Genomic DNA, 22,999 nt, shown 5'->3' on the forward strand with positions numbered 1-22,999 from the left:
CCAGACACAGCTCTGTGTGTTCTCCCTTTCCCTCCCTCCCTCCATCCAACCCCGATTTACTTTGCTTTCATCTCTGCGTAGCGCGAACAACCGCCACAGTTTCAGTTTAGTCAAGATTTTTTGGATTCTCTGAATGTAAGGATCAACAATGATTACGCCTTCCTGGAGTCACTTTTTCTTTAAATAAAAAAATGAGCAATTTGGATAAAAGGTTTTCCTTCTTCTTTTCAGCCTGGTTTTCCCATGAGAAAGCATTTGGGCACGTTTCGAATCTGTGGGCAGCTCCCATCGCTTTGGGTCTCTTCTCTTAAAATGTTGCATATGCATCTTCAGATCAAAGGATTTTGAACTATATGTTTTTGTATTTTTGGCCCTTGAGGTGGCTAGCTGGCTTTTTCTATATCTAGCTCTCTAAGCTTGTTTTTTGTTTTTTTACGTCATCCCACTCTCCTCTCCCAGCTCTAGCTTAAGGGGCCATCTTTCATTTCCGTTATCCCTCTGCCTTCTCCATGTTCTCTTGATCTTTCCTGTCCTTGTTTGACAGTGAAAAAAATGAAAATGGTCGAAAGATTTTCTCCTGCAAAGATACTGAACTCTACGGAGCAATTCAGAATATTTGAATTTGCCATATATCCATTCACGTGGCACTGGTTGAAAATGTGATGAAAACACTGTTTTCTTAAACTGCAAATGGCTTTTTGTTTTCTGTCTGGGTTGCAAAGTCACCTCATAAGCAATACATGAAGCATCACTGTACTGGCAGTTCAAGCAAGCTCCCCTGGCTGACAAGCATATTTGTGACCCACCGCAGACTTTATGTACATTTGGTGGCTTTTAACCTTTTTTTTTTCCCCCTTCGGATCATTTAGAAGGGAAGAATCAGAGCTTCAAAACAAGGTCAAATCACTTCAAACTGCAAATCAAGCAAATATTTTTAAAGCTATTACTTGTTAAAGACAATGGCGTGGCAAACTATGTTTCTGAGATAATCACCTTCAAAGTTTTCCCCCACACTTGGCTTCATTCAGCCAGCTCCCAGAATGCAAATGGTTTGGAGGACCAACAAAGCCGCATGGCTACATGGCCCCGACACCCTGCTGAACGGGGGCAATCTCTGCATTTTTATTGTGTTTTGAGGGAATGTTGAACAACGTCATCAACACACATCTTTTGTTTTTAAAAAGGCTTTTATTTAACAGTTATAATATACATGTTTTATAAAAGTGGAATTATTTAGGAGTTTAAAAGTGCAGACAACACAACAAAATGTAGAGTCTATCAATAGTAAGTCTCTGTATATGGTGGGGGATGGTGGCTCAGGCGGTAGAGCTGGTGGTCTAGTCATCTAAAGGTTGCTGGTTCGATCCCAGGCTCCTCCTGCTAGCATGCTGTAGTGTCCTTGAGCAAGACAATTAACCCCTAATTGCTCCTGATGGCTGCGTCCGTCGGTGTTTGAACAATTGTATGTCGCTTTGGATAAAAGCGTCTGCTAAATGATTAAATGTAAATGTAAATGTAATATCAGCCTCGGTGTGTCATTTATTATATAAGTGTGTGTATGCCAAATATCTTCAAAGTTCTTGGAGTTATTATGTGGGCTAACCCCAATCCTACCCAAGCTACACTCTGAGAGCCTGTTTGGGGCCTCTTTCCACTTTCTTTTTGGCTCTGGCTGCATTTGCAGGTCAACTTGAGAATCTTATCCATAACTACTTGTTCATAATCTGCATGACCAACCTCAACGGACTTCATCACGTTATCAACTACTTCCGTTGTAACAAAAACAGGCATGTCATCGGTCTCCAGTGGTTCTTGAAAATATTCTGTTTCATCGTCACATTCAGGTTCAAATCCGCTGATTGAAATGTTCTCCAAGTCCGGGATTACGTCGGTATCAGATTCAGCATCGCTGTCGAAGAACTGACTACCACTGCGGAAAATAAAATCCAGTACGCGCTGCTTACACTAACTTGGATCTATCGCACTGGTCAGATTGAGGTCTCCGCGATGATTTAGATCTTCCGCCACCCGCTTCTCGTAATCCATAACAACATGGAGACGAAAGTTTTCACAGAGAAGTGAAACCGGATCCTAGTCTTGTTTACGGAAGTGACGTGAGCATTAGTTCTTTGTTGGTATACACAATAATGTCGCTGTGTGTGTGTGTGTGTGTAAAAGTAGCACGATATAAAGGTTCAAAACAGCACCTCGTGTCGATTACGCACATTTTAGTATTTTTAGTATTTTTACAGCTTATAGAGCTAATTGTGCATAATCACCGGGTGTCACGACATTTCACTGCATATATGTATGACCGTATGTATATGTATGTGACAAATAATCCCTTGAACTTGAACATTGTGACTTCACATCACATGGAATGTGGAGGAATGATCTTCACCTGGACGGTCGCTTTAAAGGAAATGATCGATCTGCGTTGATCAACGCTGTTCAGCGTCTCGGTAAGTGAACTGTGTTTCCTCATGTAATCTAACCGGAATATTTAACTCCATGGTTTAACATTTTTCTACTATTTATAAATCAAACTCGGTTTTGAAAATACGTTGAGATAAAAAAACACAAGGAACACAAATCTGGAAAAAAATCTAATTTTCCTTCTAGAAAGGTTTTTTTCCAACTTATTTGGCTGCTCCTAGAGATTTTAGAAATGCGCAATAATGCGGGTTTTGCTGCAGTGGGTCACATTTACGTTCAGATGATCCACCAACCTCGCTTTTTGGTGCAGGATCCTCTTCAATATCTAATCTTCAGTGTTGGCTTGTACATGTGTAGAGGCATAAACAATGCCACACAATGTTGGAAAAATACTTCATGTCACTTTACAATTCATAGGTGCATCTCAATATGAAATATCAAAACCGGTGATGTGTACAACATAACGTTAGATATTGATGGCTCCCCTATCAAAGACGTTCTTGTTTAGCAACAAACCTGCTGCATCACGGGAGTGATATTGAAATGTCAACAAAGTGACGTTGGCAATTCAATTATCAGGACGTTCCTAAGGAAGTTTCACATTGTAAAATGAGTGGTAGTAGCATCAACCTTTCTGACTGGCAATATGAATAGCAATTGCCGCCTGAAACTGAGTTCCACAACATCGCAGAAGTCCGACACACTAGATACAACAGCAGATTGCAGGACATACTTTAAAAAAATAATAATAAAGATTGATGGCAATGGTGTATACACTTGACTTTTTAAAATCCTAATAGGGAGCACTAAATCATGGTGTACATACGTGCAATTCTTGTTCTCTCTGGCCCCTTTATTGTGCTGGTCTCTGATCTGTTGGCCAGCCCTGTAATCAGGACCTGCATAGTACTTCCAATAATTTGGTCTAAGCACATGAATAGGCAGACATTCCCAAATAGGAAAGTGTTGGGACAGTGTTTTCAGTTGTTCTTGTTTGGAGGGGTCATTACTGTAACATAATGGTACCCAACTAGCATACACACAAGGTCCACTCTTGATGCCCATGGTTACCTTTTCACATACTGCAAATCAAACAGTTCACATGGCAGCAGCTGGATGCACACGGTCTATCTAGTGGGCTGTTAATTTAATTTGAAATTCAAAATACCATTCGAACTTGGGTGAAAGATCAAATATTTAAAAATGGGACCGGAGAAAACTTTGAGGTAGTTATGTATTCGAGAGGTTTATATGGATGCAGACACCCAGCAGCCAAACTAGGTGCAGACCACTTCTTGCTCTCCCATTTACAAATCAAACTGTTTTCTCGCCATCAAACTTCTTTAGTTCCCTGGCCGTATCTGTATGCTTCATAGTTCTCATCTGTTGAACTTTGTTTCAAAGCATTAAAATGTACAGCAAGCCACATCTAAAACCAGCAATACCAACTCTTCTTTCTCCCTTCCTTCTCTCATCTACTCGTCTTTCATGTCAAACTATTTTTGTCGTCTCCTCTGATTCTTCCTTCATTTTTGAGCAGCTGTGGGCCAACACACTGAGCTGTGCACAGATGCACGCGCATACCTCTGTACCCCCTATGATAATTATAGATGTGCTGGAGGACAATAAATGACATCATTGTTTTGTTCTCAGATTACTCTCTGATGCTACATCTGACTCATAAAATCTAACTTGGAACCCTACACACAAACACACGCACGCACACGCGCACACACACACTTCAAAACATCAAGCACTAAGTTGGCCTGGTATTTATAAACCCTGCATCTACTCGGGAGACCCCCTCTTCGACACACACACTTACATACTCACAACCCCAGTTGGTGAATTGCCACCAAAACACAAACAGTTGCGACTGGGGGCCATTTGAAACCACATCTCAACCATAAACTTTGGCAAGCATACGCAAACACACACAGGCCCACAAGGCACATGCTCTTACATGCATACAAACAGTGCAGACAGACAGAGACACAGACAGAGACACACACACACACACAAGCCAGGGAGCAGCAGTAATGTTAATCCAAGGCGAGGCTACTTGTGTTTTGACTTGAGTCTCATTATCGCTGACCTTTACTAATCTAGATATGGGGAGGCAGACAACCAGATGGAATTTCACACACCGCGTTCACACAGTAACCCTAATAGAACGCTCATGCCAATGTCACATGCGTAGTGGTTTTCAGAACCGTGTTCTAACCGAAAGTCTGGATTTTGAGATGGGTTTCAAAGCGAGGATGATTTGTGAATTCTGTGTTTCCTGGAGCTCTGGTACCTGACTTGCCACCAGTGAAGTGTGTGTGTGTGTGTGTGTGTGTGTGTGTGTGTGTGTGTGTGTGTGTGTGTGTGTCTATGTGTGTGTGTGTGTGGAGACCTGTGACAGCACGGTGAGCTGACTTTTTTGACCTCCTTAAGCTGGCTACACATGACAAACGACAAATCCCTCGGCGCTGGGGAGCCATTGTTTTCCTAGGAGGAGGCGTTTGTTCCACCACAGTGCTCAAACCAGGTGTGGTGCTCTCAAAGTCAGACCAAGTCGAACTTTGGCCCTGTTTGCCAGAAGTAACGGGAGACAGAAATGTTATTTCTGTTGTAACATTTAAAATCATAACACATCAATGGAAAAGGAAAAAGTGATTCTTGTCTTTATTTCTTGGCTCTCGACTGCGGAAATTGGGGATTTATGCACTCTCAAGCACCGTTCACACAAAATGTATTTATAATATATGACATTAACACCAGGCTTTTTACCTGCCCAAAACCACAACTATTAATACATTGTCTGGCTGGTTATTGGGCCGGATGTCATGATACAAATATAATATATCGAAATAAATATATAAAAGGCTCTTGATTTAATTCAATCCGATATTGAGTTGGCTGAGATTGACTGATTCATGATACGACTCTATATTGATATATTGAGGTTTTTTTACTTAATGAGAATTGCTATCAACTTTTCAATATACATCTGACCTGCATTACAAACATATTCCACGGAAAAAATTCAGCCTACTACAGAAATTACATTCAAATTAATTTGTGATTATTTTTTAATTTCATTAAAAGCAGGAAAATGGTTGCATAAATTCTAAAGAAAGAATAGTCGCTACAATTTTCATATTGCTTCAGACATTGAAACAATAGAATTGAATCACATCGGTGAATTGATTTTTATTAACCCAGCTCTAACAAATTGGGCACAGTATTGCACTTTGTACAGCAGTATATTCCCTCCTAGCCCTGTTTATCCAACGCAGCTATATGTGGTGCAAAATATACTGTGGAGAATTTTATTATCGGCACTACGGCACCTCTTACAAAGGCTTTTACATTATACACCAATTTGTGGGTGGGAACACACACATGCACGCACGCACGCATGCTCGCACTCCTCCTGACTTCAGGTCGTAGTGACTGTGTTGCCATGGTGATATGTCGCTCGCTGTATCCTGCCATCTCCAATGTTTGTTCCTTTTTCTCACGTCCCGCCTTCATTCTCTCCCTCCCAGGCACCATCCCTCGTCTTTCTCACCCTGCACTCCTCCTCTTCTCATTCCCGGCCATTGGATTCAGAGATTTACTCTTCTCTGTTCTATTGGAAAGGTGGCTTTATGGGGAATTGATTGCGATTGGCGGAGGTCTACCCTTAAGGCCACAATCGGGAAAACACACAGCCACGGGATGAGGAACTGGAAATTGTACGAGCAATTTAGGCTATAGCAGTTAGTACAGCTCTAATGCAACAATCTGAGGATTTTTACCACTGCCATCAATGGAGATTAATAGATTTATCGACTTAGAACGATACAGAAATAGTTTTAAGCATACTCGACTTTTTAAACTTACAACCGAAGAGTACTGTTAAAAATTGGGCCGCATAATTTGCAGACCATCCCTAATACTCCCCTGAAATAACAGCCAACTCATAGCAAACCAGCAGCACATTCCGGGACAGCGAAGCACCACTCGTTTGTGAGTTATAAACGTAAAGGCTGAATATCTGACAAACATCGGAATATCGAAATGCACCAGGCGTAACCACCTTGATCAAGCAGGTTTTCTGGGAGAATTTACAAGATGGGAGCGCGACAGTAAATGGCTTTAAGAAGCGAGTCCCAGGAAAATCTGGAGAGTGGGCAGGTTACACCTCTGCAGTTTGTCTCTGCTCTACAATCGACAGACTAGCAAATATAATTTTTCCCACGATAAGAAAAGTTTTAAAAATACTTTGTAATCTCGTGATTTCATGATATCATACACAGATTCAAGGCATCCAGTATAAGAGGCAGAACAAGCAATCCAAAATCATCACTGAGCTTCCTCCATGTCTGCCTGGGAAAGTTGGGAAAGTGTTTTTTTCTTTGAAGGATTTAGTTTGGTTTCTGTAAACATAGACTTGATGTGATTTACCAAGAAGCTCTAATTTGGTCTCATCTGGCCTCATACGGTGAGGTTGGCTAGAGTGCCATGGGCCTTAAAACGTCGGAGATGTTGTGCACGGTGGATACAAATCACCGTCAACATCTGAGGATAGAATAGTAGCCTAGCTACAATCTTCTTTCAGACCTGCCCAGACAATTCTCTGCTTCTCTGCATATTCAGTGTGGTACACACAGTGGCACAAAACAGCAGAATGAGAAACTTTAATTAAAACTGATGAATGAGTGATGATGCAGGCGCCTGTGACACACACCAGAGGTGAGATTCAATTACGAATTAAAAGGAGAATCACCTGCTTGAAATCCAATTTTATTTTTATTTTTTTTTTTAACTTCTGATAGTTGAAAATAATATTGTCCAGGCCATTTTAGGTTTTGAGGTGTGTGGAATAAGCTAAGATTCTGCATTTTTCTAGCTTTTCACTCCACTCCAAAAGAATAACATATATCGATACCATAATATATTCAGTTCAACAATTTTCTGAGAAATGGTGCAGTATCTGGAAAAAAAAAGAAAATGTACAACAGCTGTATGAACACAACTATACATACGATATAAGGATAAGACATTTAAATAAATGCGGATACAAGTTTTTGAGGCAAATATTAAGGTAAAATATATCAATTCGAATACAACTATAGATTTGTGATGGAGACAGGAGCAGCACCGCACCTTGGATCAATTTAAATGTGGGCAATCATTTAAGAAAGAATTAAGACCACAAGATGTGACTGCGATTCAGTGGTATTTTGGTTGTCCACAGCCAGTCTGCGTTCCGGCCTCAAACACTGGAGGCTATTCTCTACTTAGGAGTCGACTCGAACACTGACCTCCACACACACACACACACACACACACACACACACACACACACACACACACACACACACACACACACACACACACACACACACACACACACACACACACACACACCTAAGTAAACCTGCGAGAGTCCTTTTGCTTTAGCAAGGTGGTGGCACGCTCAGTCTCAGTTTGCTGGGATTTCAGTGTTGCGCGTGTGTGTGCATGTGCCTATTCTAGCATAGGATTACCCTAACTCCCTAGTGTGTGTGTGTGCATGCATGTCTGACCAATAAAGAGCTCTGTTTGCTCTGTTGCTGTCACAGTTTGTATCCACCGCACAGCAGACAGCCTCCCGCATGCCTTCAATCTGCTGCTATGTAACAAAGACGGAGTGCGAGGGAGAACTGTGTGTGTGTTAACAAAATACCAATAAACATCTTTGTGTGGCTTTCAGAAACGCCGCAGATTTTTAAACCTCAAACAAATTAATGTGTGACTAGGATCAATGGAATATTACCTTGGCAAAAGGGGCTCTCCAACCAAACAACCTCACAGTAGAAAACCTGAGTCGTTGGGTATGATGTTAACAGATTTTATGTCCACACAAGTGACTTAATTCCAGGTTAAACTTGGGTGGAGTGAGGTTGGGGGCAGGGGCACAAGGCAACGGCTCAACAGTGACAGAAACACACCTTTTACGGCACGGGAACACACAAGCGTGTATCTGGGTGACATCAAAACCTGACAAGCTTGGCGCTTCAGTTAAGGGCACCCCACCCATCACCTGGCTCGACTGGAAAGACCTGTTCTACCCCAAGCCCGCACACGCACACACACACGCACACACACACACACACACACACACACACACACAGCACCGAGGTGCAATGAACTTCCCTGCATTGTTGGCTAAACAGCTTGGTTTGAGGTGTTGCTAGGGCAGAGGGACACCAAAACCTGGTCTAATGTGGCAGAAGGAAATTGATAAATGAATAAAGAATTGACTTAGCAGCTTGACTCGGTGTGTGTGTGTGTGTGTGTGTGTGTGTGAGGGAGAATTTGTGACTGAGTGGGGATTAATGTACGTGTGTGAGCGCACATGAGCCATAGAGGTTCTCTGTTGCTAGGGCCCTGGCTAGCTTTGTCTTTCTCTTCATCTGCCTAGTGACTGGCCTAGTAGAGCGAGGGAGCGAGAGGGAGCGAGAGAGAGAGCCATAATTTATGGTTTCCTGGGCGGAACAGCAATGTGCACTGTGTGTGTGCTATAGATTGCTGATGCGATGACTCATTCAAGTGGAGCATGGATCCAGGCTGGCAAACAGGTAATGGCTGGAATATAAAAAAAAAAAAAACATGCGCACGCGCGCGCACACACACACACACACACACACACACACACACACACACACACACACACACACACACACACACACACACACACACACACACACACACACACACACACACACACACACACACACACACACACACACACACACACACGTGTGCAGTGTGCACACCTTCAGTATTGTTTCCACCAACGTATATTAAGCGAACAACTCCAGGGCATGTTGTATCACTTTGCGAGGCTTTGAGTCCGATAAAGTGATATCAACCAGCCCACTGCAATCTTCATCCACATATTATTAATGACACACTGCACAGCCAAACATTTTAAAGTATGATGAATGTTTAAATAAGGGATGAGCAGCAGTATGCTGTCATATATAGCTTTTCCAGATTTTTATTTATATATATATATATATATATATATATATATATATAAATAAAGGAGATCTCCCAAATCAAACTGAATTAGGCCAGAGCTACAGCTAAAATTTCAGCCCTTCTAATAAGCTGGCTTTCCATTCAACAGAAACTGCAGGCTTCCTGCCTCACCATTTAACCCAAGTTTCCATCAACAGTGAAGACTCTTTTGGGGGTCACCAAGTCTGATAAAGAGTGGACAAGGTGATTGAAGAACAATTAATAGTGCAAACCCATCACAAATCCACTTGCACCAACTACCAAGGAAAACAATGGCACCCTGGCAGGGCTAACAACTGAAGAATCAGAGCCATATTTCCATCTTCATCGGTCTGTCTTTATTAATCTGATAGATGCGCTGAATGAATAGACAGGGAACAGTGTACAACAGGAAAGGGGACAATAGAGTGATTCAGTTGTGAGTCATACGAGGGCTGCACAATTAGTTGTTTTGGAATTATGATCTCAATTTATACCTCTTCGCAATCTCGTTGCTTCAAGACAACCACCTTACTGCATTTGCATTAGGGAGATGAGCTGCATTAAAAAACAATTTCTCTCTCAGCTTCATCAACCAATGACAACTGGATTGCACCAAGAGCGGACAGAGACAGTATACTGTATAGTATGTAATAGGGATCTGATGATCCAGGGCCATACAGGGTCTGTAAAAATGATATCCTTTTGCATTTTGTTGGGTGTCTGGCTACATAATAGGTACAAATTTGTCCGACTGCACAGTAGGTAGTTTTCTCTATTAAAGATCAAGATTTCAAGATTCAAGAGGTTTATTTGTCACATACATATACATACGTTCATACATATATGTAGTGAAATGTCTTTGCTATGCAACTGGAGATTATGCACAATAGTTACTAAACCGAACATAATAGCTAACCTATTACCTACCTAGCTAACTAACTGAAACTAATCGATTCCTAAAACGTAATGCAGTAAGTGGATAGAATAATATCAATAAAATAAATAAGACTTGCTACAGACTGACACCCATTCAATGAGCAAATTTTCTTATGCGGGCAACAGTACAACGTGTAAAACATCTATATTCAAAGAATCCCTCTCTACCTGGGATCTAGTAATGTCTGCATGAGGTGGCCTGAGGAGGGCAGTCCTTGCATGTCCTTCAGTTGTGGGGGACAACACCTCTCTGAACTCCGGATGTAGGTCCTTCCAGGTTGGTGACCAGAGAACACGCTTCAATCTGGATCTTCCATAAGCCTGTACATCCTCTTCATATGCCATTCCATTGGTAAATGCTCTTACTTGAAGGACCAAATTGGTTGTGTGACTGGTCTTCCTAATTTGTATAATAGTTTATGATAGAACAGGGGTTTGGCATTTGCCACAGAGTGTGCATTAAAAACCAGACTGAAGTGGATGTCTGTGTATATGTATGTGCCGCCTTCTCTGGCATAAACTGCCCGCACATCCAAAACACCAAGCTTTCTAGGGTGAGAACTGTGACTTCACAAAGACATCACATGATGATGTGGTTGCCTCGGCTACCTGAAAGTGTGCCACTTATTTCTTTATCGCTCTTTTCGCAACCTCCATGTGACCCAACATTCATTGGGGCCTTTTCAATCATCTATGAGATGTGAGTGCCCCTAAGAATAGTGACAGAATCATTGATCTCAATTCTAAACAAGAAAATCCCGTTTTCGTTTTATTCTAAATTGTGCGGCCCAAGGTCATACTGATCAAACATAGGGGACACAAGGAGTACCATTTTTCATTGGTTTTCCCTTGTATGGAAGGGGCTAGAATACTCCCTCTACTCAAAATGTGCTTTGTAATTAAATTAATGGAAATAAATGGTAGATTTCAATACTACGGTTAAACCTCAATAATGTAGACCTAATGAGATGGAAAGTGGAAAGATTTTTCTTAGTTTAAAACTCAATATTCTCTAATCTTCGTTTGACTTGATTGAAATCAAAGGAACATGACTTGATACTGTATGATGCTGACAATAAAAATAAATAAATAAATAAATAAATAAATGAATGAATGAATGAATAAATAGATAAAACAGTGACTAACAATTATTTGTGCCTCGTGTACAGAAAAAAAATGACCGATGACCTCGGGAGCAAGTCAACTCGGACACGGGTCGGTTTTGGCCAATTGATCGCCAGGATCTGAAAATAGGCCTTGTTTGACAGCCACACAGACTTATAGTCCAATCTGTCAACACGGTCCTGAGACATGACACCGTAGATCTCCTATGCACAGCCGTTTAGCCAGAGTGTGTGTGAGAGCTCATGTGTGCACGTCCATGACCTTTAACCAAAAAGCCTAGTTGGGGTCTGGCCATGACCTTCTGAACCACCAAAACCTTAGCTGACAGTAGGCTTGGTCAGGATGACAAATCGGCAATCGACTCCATTGATCGGCAATTGACATTAATAGCAGATTTTTTTTTTTTTTTAATCCGGAAAAATCTGAGCATTGAAACGATGTGCCGTGTAAGTGCAGTTCACCATGTTCTGAAACTGACCGCAGGATCAGAGAGGGAGCGGAGGCTCTCTCACTCTCGCTCTGTTTTGAGCCCCTTTCATACATAGTTTCCGGTAAATTAAACTTTCTGGCACTGCTAGTGAGTTTTACTACTCATACACGCAGCTACATTCCGGAACATTTCTGTCTTGCGCCTTTTCACGCATGCCATGATAATGCCAGAATGGATGCGGCAAGGGACGGTCCAGCAGAAGTCACCCGGTGCGGTGCCGGTCCGCAACCCCCGCACCGGAGAGCGACAGTCTGAGCAGCAGCGCACGCAGCTCATTCACTTGCGAGCACAAAGGGGATGTATGTGGACGTAGCACGCAAATAAAAATAAATATGTCTTTGAAATGAATGCGGAAATAAATAAACGAGGAAATGAACATATAAATAAATAGAAACATAAATATTTAAATGAATAAATATACGCCCAACGGACAGGGCGGAAGCGGTGGTGCACCCGAGCCCCCACACATGCCAGCCCCAAGTTGGGGGGGGGGGGGGTGGGTCTTTCATTTTGATTTATGGGATCTTTCATCACTTTCATTGTGCTGCAGGGTTTCTTGAGACCCTCCTGTCTATTTACGCGCCAACGGCCACAGTGGAATAGGAGGTATCGGAGAATTGGAGTGGAGTATCTTTTTTCCCCTCCTCCATACACCGGCGCCGCGCCGGTTCCCGACTCCTGTGCTGGTTTCCTGTGTTTTTATTTTAGGTCTATTTATTTTTTTAAATTCTATAATTTTTTTTGTTTTCTACTTGTATGAAACAACATTTTTAACACAGCTGAGTTAAGGAACTGCCCTGTTCCGTTACAACCCTGCCCCCCTTTTGTTACCCCACTGTCCCGTGCCGCTTCAAGCACATCTCCCCATTGCTTTCAGTTGATATGGGACTTAAATGAATAAAAACAACATGTTTGTGTGTAAATACTTTACTTGTAAATTATAAATCCTGAACTTCTGTAACAGGGAGACGGCATTCGCCACATTACATTACGTTCGATGACCCGCTTCCTGATAGAATCGTAAATCACTGCCCCCCCAGCGATTTTGCACGATCTCCCAAGCCTACCTGACGACGAGCTGTCAGCCAGGTTGGCCCAATGATTGCACGAGTGAAATGAAATCCAACACCTGAAGCTTCCAAATATTACGGATCTCTTTACAAAATGCAGGGTTTAATAATATCCTATGGGAAAGTCAAGCAATGGACGCCCAATCACGTGCAGGTGGCAGCTAAAGTAGAAGCCTTACATAATCGCCAGCGTTATTGTTCGTGACCTTCGTTCCAGGCAAAGCTGCACCTGTATAGAAATTTGCTTACACCTACCTATATGAGTGTGTGCTGTTCACTCCGCTTTCCCTGTCACAAAGCACACACACACACACACACACACACACACACACACACACACACACACACACACACACACACACACACACACACACACACACACACTAACAGTTTGGACCTTTGTGAGTCAAGTATCTAAATGTCCACCTATCAGCTCCCAGGCTACCGTTGACTCACCTGGGCTGGACTCGAGCAGTTACAGGGAGTATATATATTTGCCAATGACAAGTGGAGGCAGTAGAAGGGGTGTATTATTATAATGCTACCCAGAACAATTCAGACCATTTGACACAACTGAAAGCTCAAATCGCAACAATACTTTTATTTGGTATATACTTAACATTTTGAGCAATGTCCCAACAATTATGCTAATGAGCTAGTTTAAAACTTGTTGCCTCAATTCAAGAATGTTTACGATTTTAACCAACCAATAGGATGTAGTCAAACACAATTTGCTCTTGTTCCATTTATGGTACTACAATTATCCAACTTCAATCCAAAACCTCCCGAGACTCTTCATCCTGACGCAGACATAAACGCAAATGTAGACACCCACTGACAGCAGCAGGACATACTTCATTTACAGAGTGTATAACCAGTCGTTCTTGTATCCAAAATTCATACATTCACAGATACTTTTACACCAACACACACACTGGGTGCTACCTGTCTTGGTGTGTGACTAATCTCTGGAACTTGAATGGGAGGAGGCGTTAGGAACCTTAAGTTCCGATAGTGTGAAATTCTGTATAATTTATGTGATGAATCCCATGATAATCACCGATCCGTCGCGATAGATAGAGGCAAGCTTTAACCATTCAAAAGGCAACAATATGAATCAATCAATACAACGTGTAAATGGCTACACATATTGCAGCAAACACACTACACATTCAAAGCCAAAAACAGGCCCAAGGGCTTTAGATAACAGTTGTAGGGAGTTTATAAAAGGTACTACCACCAAGAGAATGGTCTTATTTTTATTTCACTTTGCTCTGGTTTGAATTTAAACTGAAAGATGGAGGGTGTAACATTATGAAGGACATCACACGGAAATGTAGCACAGTAATTGCGCAACAGAATGCTTTTATGCTTGCAGAATGATTAAAAAATAATAATAATAATAATAATCAATAAATTCACAATTTAGAACAGTAAGAAGAAATTTGAACTAATATTGCATTTTCAATGCAAATTTGTTTTTGCATGTGTCTGATAACAAAAGAGAAGAAATGTTCATCTTTTGGGGGCTGCTGCGTCTTAAGATATGTTGTAAGTGTCTGAGATTGGGAGACCTGACCAGAATATTTTGTGATAACAAAACATGACGATATGCACTGTGGAGCAAAATAAAATATTTAGCAATGACAGTTTCAAATATTATTTGTATTTTCAAAAAACAAGTTTTATTTTTAATATTTGCTTGTTTGTACATATGGCCATATATCTGGCAATATATCTTGAAACATACATACGTGTGGCAATACATGATGAGGGCATGTAATAAGATTAATTTATCTTTTAAGTTTAACTCGCAATGTCACCTTCAGGAATTATGTCACTGGCACTCTAATATGGAAACCTTTTTTCAAAATAATTTGTATTTAATGACATTTTCAAGAATAATTTTCAAATATTTTATCCACACCATTCCGGGCGAGAATGTCGTTGTTACATTTTCCTGTTCCTCGAGGACAAGGATAAAGTGGCAATCTCGCTCATGTCTGTTCGCAGTTTCATTTAAATAGCATCGTGAACCTCATGTCGCATAGCGCATCATGGGGTAATGGATTTGTACCACCGCTATTCTGAGACAAGATAAAGCTGCTGTAACTGTATTGCTTTTATGCGGGAAGACATATTTATCGTAGGCTATTGAATTAAATCGCAGTGTGCCAGATGTGGTGATATCGTCAAATGTGGAGTGCACAACAAGGGCAGGTGAATGGGTACAACGCGCAGGCTTCATGTCATTCCCCCATCTATGTGTATGGGCAAGTGGTGCTTTTGGAGCCTTTTCAGTCCCAGCCAGCCTTAGTCCACTATGAAGCCCATCCAACGAGTGACATAAGCAGCTAAGCCTCTCCTAGTGACAGAGAGAACCCTGCAGACTCATGGGAACTCAGCCCCAACCGTGACACTGCTGCAGGGTTTAAGTCGCTGTGCTAATTAGAGCCCGGCCTAAATGACCAACCATTAAAACAGATAAAAAAAAGGGAGTGATTCAAATATTATTATCTGCCAATACAGCTTTGGTGAAAAATATGACCCGGATATGCCTCAATGTTCCAAATTTGTTATGTTCATAATTAAGTCTGTCCTTAAAGTCTTTGCTATGCAGCTACATGATTACGATGTGGCTCATTAGCATGTGAAGTTGCAAAAATTGCAATTTATTCTACTTTTTACCGCTAAAATGTTCTCTTGGACTTTGAGGTATCATCGATGGGCAAATCTACTGGCCCCGCTGCTGCTCTTTATTGGCAAAATGAGTAAATAGTGCCCACTGTATGTGGCCATTTCCAAAATGGCTGGAATGTACATAAAATCTGATTTTGGTCGGGAAAGTACATGGGCTCATTTAAAAAAAAAATAATAATAATCTGGATATTCCACAATACTGAAACCAAGCTGCCAAGCCCTGATGCTGATAGTCTTAGTTTGAGCTGAAATAACACCTTGGAAGACATTCCACACTCTGTTGACCAACAACATAGAACCCTACTAGTGAAACTGCACCAGTTAGTGTAAACACTTCCTCCAGGTAAGCACGACACGTTCCACGTTGGGCAACCAGATTCAGCGCCTGGCAAACTTTGTTTCAACATGACTTTAGCATCTCTGCTGGCTAAAGGGTACATGTATTTCTGCTGAATGACCAGCAACAACTACTGGGCTTTTTGAAGCTCGGAACATCCAATATCATCGACACCTAAATCAAAAGCAAAACCTTAAGACTGATGGAAAGTCGGTGCAACGTTGAATCACTGCTCGGGTGGCAAACCCGATGCTGGGCTGTGTGAGAGGAAGAACGCAAAGACTAGGACTGCGTGAAAGACAAACTAAAACAGACTCTTTTTTTTTTTTTTTAGTTCATGATTTGACTCACTGGCTCATGGATTTGTCGTTGATTGTCGCGTTTATTTGGGGATATTGACAAGTGTTTCTATTTTTAGGTTTCGTGAGTATGGTCGTATTTACTATTCTTATTACTGTATTTTTGCTGCCTATTGTTTTGGTGTGAGCTGCTGTAACACCATAACTTCCTTCCGGGTATGAAAAAAGTCTATCTACCTATCCATCCATCCATCCATCCATCCATCTTCTTAGCTTAGTGTTGAGTCTTACCTGGCCAGCAGAGTTTTCAATAACTTGTACCAGTGGGATTCTGGTTGACATCTCAAGATTATTGTATGGTTGGCGAGAAGGAAGAGACGAATTTGAGAGGATCCTTTAGTGTCCGTTGGGAAACTTTGGGGGGGGGGGCAAATGGGGAGATGGTTACTTTTCGTCCGGATGAAGCCCAGTGCAGCCAGCCAGCAGCACCGCGGATCAACAGGTTGGATCCACCATCGGCGGCTAGCTCGGTTAGCCTGCTAGCTGGCTACCTAGCTAGCAGCGAGCACACGTCCCATGTTGGTCAACGGGCGTTCAAACGGGTCGTCTTTCTTTCTGCCGAGACGTGGAAGGTCACCGTACGGTTTCCAGGTGTCTTGGCGGCCTATAGTGCCAAAGCCGCCGACCCCCCGAACAGTGATGAATCGGGAGGTGAACGACAGCTCGTCCGTCTGCCGAGGTGTGACAACAAACACTTTTTTTTTTCAACAGGCGTTTAGGTTTCGGCTGTTTCCGGGAGGTCTCGGCTGTTTCCGGAAGGTTTCCAGGTGTGTGGGCGGCTTACACTGTCCCACAACCCCTCCCGATAGTGATGAATAGTGAGATGTCGTCCTTCTTTCGGGTCCGGTGTGGAAAGCGAACACTTAAAAGAGAGCGTTTAGCGACGCGGGGAGAAATGGGCGAGGGCGACCGGGCCGACGGGGGCTCCGCCGCGCTAACAGCGCTGCTAGCGGCAGGAAAAGTTGGGCGACGGTTTGGGGTCCAGCAGCCGCGGTTCAGTCGGTTAGCGGGTTAGCTCGCTGCGGCGAGGCCGAGATCTGGAGTTTTAAAGCCCCGGCTGTCATCCGCGGAGCCACGGGAAAGGTCCGCCGCGTCCAAAAACAAACAAAAACAACAACAACAACAAAAAAAAATCAGAATCCGGGATGTGGTAAAACTTTCAGGCCAAAGTTATCCCCGGTGATATCACGACCTTTTCAGTCAACACAGGGGGATTCAAAAGAACCACTTCCCCCAAAAAGTATAACCACCCCCCCCCCAAAAAAAACAAAAAACAAACAAACCTCAACAGCAGCCCCTGTGTGATCAACTCACATGGCAGGTGAGGTGAGCTCGAAATAACCTGGCGAGCGAACTAGCTAGCGAGCCGACGTTAGCCCATGTAGCTAGCCCAGCCTAGCCTAGCCTGCTATGCTATTTCCTCCGCCGAATTCACCCCCCCCCAAAAAAAAAATCCCCCCCCCCCCCAAGAATCCACGGAGATCTCCGTGGTTTCCCGTAAGGTCGTCGGAGTGCTGCACTGCGGTGTGGCGGCGCCGAGGCTGCTTTTTTCTCTCTCTCCCCTCCTCCTCCTCCTCCTCCTCCGACGAGGCGTCAAAAAGGAAGGACCATCAAGTTGTAAAATCCATTATCGCCACCAGCGGGGTGTGTTTTTTTTTTTTTTTTTGGGGGGGGGGGTGTATTTTTTCCTCTCCTCTCTCTTGTGAGGTGCGTGTCAGCCAGCGGAGAGGGAGAGAGAGAGAGGCGGAGAGCTGCGCCCGATCCTGCCCTGATACCGGAACAGGCTCACGGCAACATGGCTGCTTGCACCACGACTGGAGGGAGGAGGGAGGAGGGGGGAGGAGGGTGTCGGGGAGGACTCGTCCACACTCGGCTCCCCCCGGAGGCGTCTCGGCGCTTTCCGGAAGGCCGCTGCTCTTTCCGCAAAGCTTCGGCTCTTTCCGGAACGCCTCGGCTCTCTCCGGAAAGCGTCCGCTTTTTCCGGAACGTCTCGGCTCTCTCCGGAAGGCTTTCGCTTCTCCCCCGAAACGTCTCGGCTCTTTCCGGAAGACTTCCAGGCGTGGCCGGAACCCCAAATGAAAGAACATTCAAGTGCAATCAAGCGTAAGGGTCACTGCAAGGGTCCGCTCCCACCCTGTCCTCACTCGAAGCCCTAGGGGGTTGCATGCGTGGGGGGGTCATTTCATGCGATCGCTGTCGGACCAAAAGGGTGCAGGTTAAAAGCATTTCGACTGTGAAATGTCAGAAGCCAGGGTGACACTTTGCATTTCGTCCAACCTGTCGAGCAGCGGTGTCTCCGGGAGTCTCGCAGTGCACACATCTCACCAATTACACAATAGCAGGAAGTTGTAGATAAAAACAGATCAGGAAACTGCGGGGCGGGGGTTTATAGGTGGCTTCTGCTATGTGAGAGAACTCACAGTTTCCTGAATCTAGAAAGGAAATGCAGCCCAGATAATGAGAATAGTTTAGCGACAGAGAGTAAATAACCTTTGACTGCCTGGCACTTAATGCTGCGATATAACAACTGGTACTTACCATAGACTCACGGCTGCTTCCCTATATTGGACTCAGTGTGAACTTGAACTTGAAGTATTTTTGGCTACTTGTATATATTTCACAATCGAAATATTTGAAAGTTGTATTTAAATTGTATGAATTTATTATTTTTTTTTTCCTTCTTTTTTTTCCAGACTGTTAAGATTTGATTTAATTATTATTATTTTTTTTTTTTAAGGCTTATTGCCTGTGGAGAAATGCACCAACCCATGCAACCAACCTCACCTTATCTTCAAATCCACACGGTCTACAAACACCTGGCCATCGAGCCCTGGTGCGGTCACGGCATCGGGGTCAGCCGCAAAACGGCCACAGGGCAGAGCCATTCAGACACGCTACGACCTTGCTTTTACTGGGAATCGCGGCCGCAGAAGCGCGATCACGGGCGAGCGCCACTTTGCTTCAATCACAACTTTTTTTTGGGGGGGGGGGGGGGCTGCTTGTTGTCGCCACCAAGAGGATGGGAACGGGTACTGCAACGTCATCAAGCACGTGGTTGGGTTCTCCGCGGGTTTTGACGCCTCTGTGACAAAGGTGCACCAGGAGCCGCGGCAAGGGGCCAAGTACAGCGCCCTCCAATAGTGCGGGAACAGCAGAGTGAAATTTGAAGCATTGAGATTTGAGATCAAAAGATGAATGTGAGACATTATGATATTTACATGCACGTCATTACACGCATGTCAAGCCATTACAACTGTCAACGCTGACCTCACCAGGGGTCCTCACTGAGCCACACACTAGGCTCCACTACCTGCTGTACTGTATGTCGCATACTGTGCCGCATACTGTGTCACTGTTCAGGGTTGTTCGTGATGCTGTATTGCTGCGCCGTACTGTTGTATACTGTGCTGTATTATCCCAAACACTACCTCACTTTATTCACATTCACATGCCACTTTAATTCACATATCTGTATATACATAAGCATATTCCCTCCATCTATTCCATTTGATTTCATTTTATTTTTATTGTATTTTATTTTATTCTATATATTTTTATTTTATTCTATAAGTATTCGACTTACTGTATTACGCTTTAGGAGTCAGTTAGTCGGTCTATTAGAAAGAATTTTTTTTTTTTTCCTAGGACATATTGTGTGCTATCACCGGGTGCGTTGCATTACATTTCACTGCATATATGTATGAAAGTATGTATATGTATGTGACAAATAAAAATCTTGAATCTTGAATCATGTATTATTTTTTCACCCTTTTACAGGAACACACGTTTTTGTATCGAGTCTTCACTGCGTCGCTCCTAAATAGAATAGGCCGCATCAAGTCTACAGCTTCTTCTTTGGAAATGCTTTTCCAGGTCAGTTTGGAGAGAATTGCATTCAAAAACCAGGTGACTTTTTCTCATTGATGAACGCTTTGCTTGCACAGGGCAGTTGTCTTGCTGTGGGGTTGTGGATCACAGCCGGTTCCTTCCTTCCCATCACTTTTATAAATGGATTGTTTTTGGTCTCATCTGTCCATAAAACTTGCTTCCAGAATTCTTATGGCTTATATTTTTGATTGCATCTTGCTGTATAGCCCCCATATACAATATACTGGCAATGTGACATTCTTGAAAAAACACCAAGCTTTGAGGTTTCACATAGGCTCTGCCCTCTAGCTTCGTCCTTATTGGCTTCCCCTGCACGCATGCACAGCCTATCAGCTGTGGCCTGCCGCGATAAAAGAGCTCTGTGCCCGCTGTTCTGCTCCCCGTTTTCTTCAGCGACAAATTCACTGGAGAACAGAGAAAATACACTACTCACAAAAAGTTAGGGATATTCGGCTTTCGGGTGAAATTTCAGGATGAACCTAAAATGCACTATAACTTTTACAGGTGAACTTAATTTGACCTTCTCTAAACTTTTGAATGCACATCTCCAACCGTTCAATGTTTCAGTACTTTTTGCACAACTTGCTGTTCTCTAACAAGGAGCTGAACGGCAAAATTCAACAGGTGTTTGATCCATGAATCGACCAATAAATGTCCTGGTTCAATTAGAATTGGATGTTCTCAGAGGGAAGTGGCCACTGAGCTGAGAGTGTCACAGAGTGTCATCAGCAGGTTGCAACAGAGATACAGAGAGACTGGAAGAGTCACAGAAAAGCATAGAAGTGGACGTCCCTTGGCCACATCCCACACTGATGAGCGCTTCATTGTGAACAGTGCCCTGTGGAACCGGATGATGAATGCCACTCAACTCCAGGCACATTTAAGGGAGGTGAGAGGCCCCCGAGTGTCAAGTCAGACCATTCGAAACCGTTTCCATCAGCGTGGTCTGCGTGCTAGACGACCTGCAATGGTACCTGACCACACCACCGGGCACAGGCATCATCGTCTTGCAAGGGCCAGGAAGCATTTACGCTGGACGAGGGACCAGTGGGCTCAGTGCTGTTCTCTGATGAAAGTCGATTCACGTTGAGCAGAAATGATGGCCGCCAACGATGTTGGACACGTCAAGGAGAGCGCTATGTATCAGCAGATACATCAGCATCACTGTTGTCACCAGACGAGCCTTTGGTGGTGGTGGTGTTTCAGTGTGGGCAGTTGTGTCTAGTCAATGCAGAACTGCCCTACACTTTGTGAATGGTACAGTGACAAGCCCATACTACCTGAATAACATCATTCATCCAGTCATTGTGCCCCTGCATGAACAACACAGGCCTCATTTCATCTTCATGGACGACAATGCTCCATCTCCTCGAGGTGGCATCATTAGGGAACGGCTGCTGGAGACTGGGGCACCTCAAATGGAGTGGCCTGCCCTTTCTCCAGACCTGAATCCCATAGAAAACCTATGGGATCAGCTGAGTCGCCGTGTAGAGGCTCGTAACTCTGTACCCCAGAACCTCAATGACCTGAGGACCACCCTTCAAGAAGAGTGGGGGGCCAGGCCTCAGCAGACAATAAGTCGACTTGTGAACAGCGTGAGACGTGGTTGTCAAGCTGTAATTGATGCTCAAGGGCACATGACAAGTTATAAATTTTTTTTGTGGTATACCAACCGCTGTTGTTGGCTTTTGTTTCAATACATTTTTTGAGATGAGGAAATCACCATTGCATGCTTCTACTTAAATGCCCTACTTTCATGGTATAATATAACTGTAGCATGAACTTTTTACATTTTCCATAAATTTCACCCGAAAGCCAAATTTCCCTAACTTTTTCTGAGTAGTGTAAGTACCTGTCGATCCGACCATGAGAAAACCCCACCAGTTCATCCACCATAACCAAGATGGGTTACCCCGGTGGATGAGTGTGTAACAGGGGGCCGAGGGGGTAACACCCCAGGAAACATTAAGGGACAATCGACAGAGATTAAGACAAATACCAGAAGACGCCGAAAGGAGATAACAGCGGACGTATTCAACTCCTCCTTTGTTTCCCCACTAGTCACACCCTGACACCCGCTGGGGTTGACCAGCCGGCGAGGCGAGTTTATTTATACAGCACATTTCAACAACAAGGCAATGTCCTTTACGTCAAACATCAAAAGCATGAGGACAAAGTGCAAAAGAAACACATTATAAAAGGACATAGAAAGTATAAAGTTAAAAAAGAAGAAAGGAGATTTCAGTTATCAGATCAGATAGAATACATCATAAAAGTTACGGTGCGGCGCAAGAAATGAATCAAAAGCCAATGAGGTTTCGTAAAAAGGCAGACAGGAACGTCTTCAGCCTTGATTTGAAAGAGGTGAGAGTTGCAGCCGACGTGTGGTTTTCTGGGCGTTTGTTCCAGATGTGTGGCGCATAAAAACTGAGCGCCGCTTCTCCATGTTTAGTTCAACCGCCAAATGGACCGGGCCACGCACTGTAACAGAACGACACTTTTCTCAGCTTTGGGGGACGGGAAATGACTAAATTAGAAATGTGATGGCGAAACTGTTTGTCCCTTGTTGTGCTTGGATCCCCTGGGGACGGCCGCGGACAGGACCTGACTAACAACTGGATTCCGTGTGTTCATT

The 22,999-nt window shown here is 43.5% G+C and overlaps 1 protein-coding gene across 4 annotated transcripts in view; it reads right to left on the reverse strand.

Annotated features, from left to right (window-relative positions):
• Positions 1–17,899, reverse strand: part of mark2b (MAP/microtubule affinity-regulating kinase 2b) — a 48,191-nt gene extending 30,292 nt beyond the window's left edge. For 3 of the 4 annotated variants that reach the window (XM_080022905.1, XM_080022906.1, XM_080022903.1), the window contains exon 1: positions 16,708–17,704. In XM_080022905.1, coding sequence (XP_079879031.1) covers positions 16,708–16,758 — 51 coding nt within the window. In that variant the 5' untranslated portion in view covers positions 16,759–17,704. Of the gene's footprint in view, positions 1–16,707; positions 17,705–17,759 lie in introns of those variants that run through there. The other variant, XM_080022904.1, reaches the window with a different exon arrangement.
• Positions 17,900–22,999: the final 5,100 nt, after the last annotated feature.

Source organism: Zeus faber (genome assembly GCF_960531495.2).
Source record: "Zeus faber genome assembly, chromosome: 22".
Classification (NCBI taxonomy): Eukaryota; Metazoa; Chordata; class Actinopteri; order Zeiformes; family Zeidae; genus Zeus; species Zeus faber.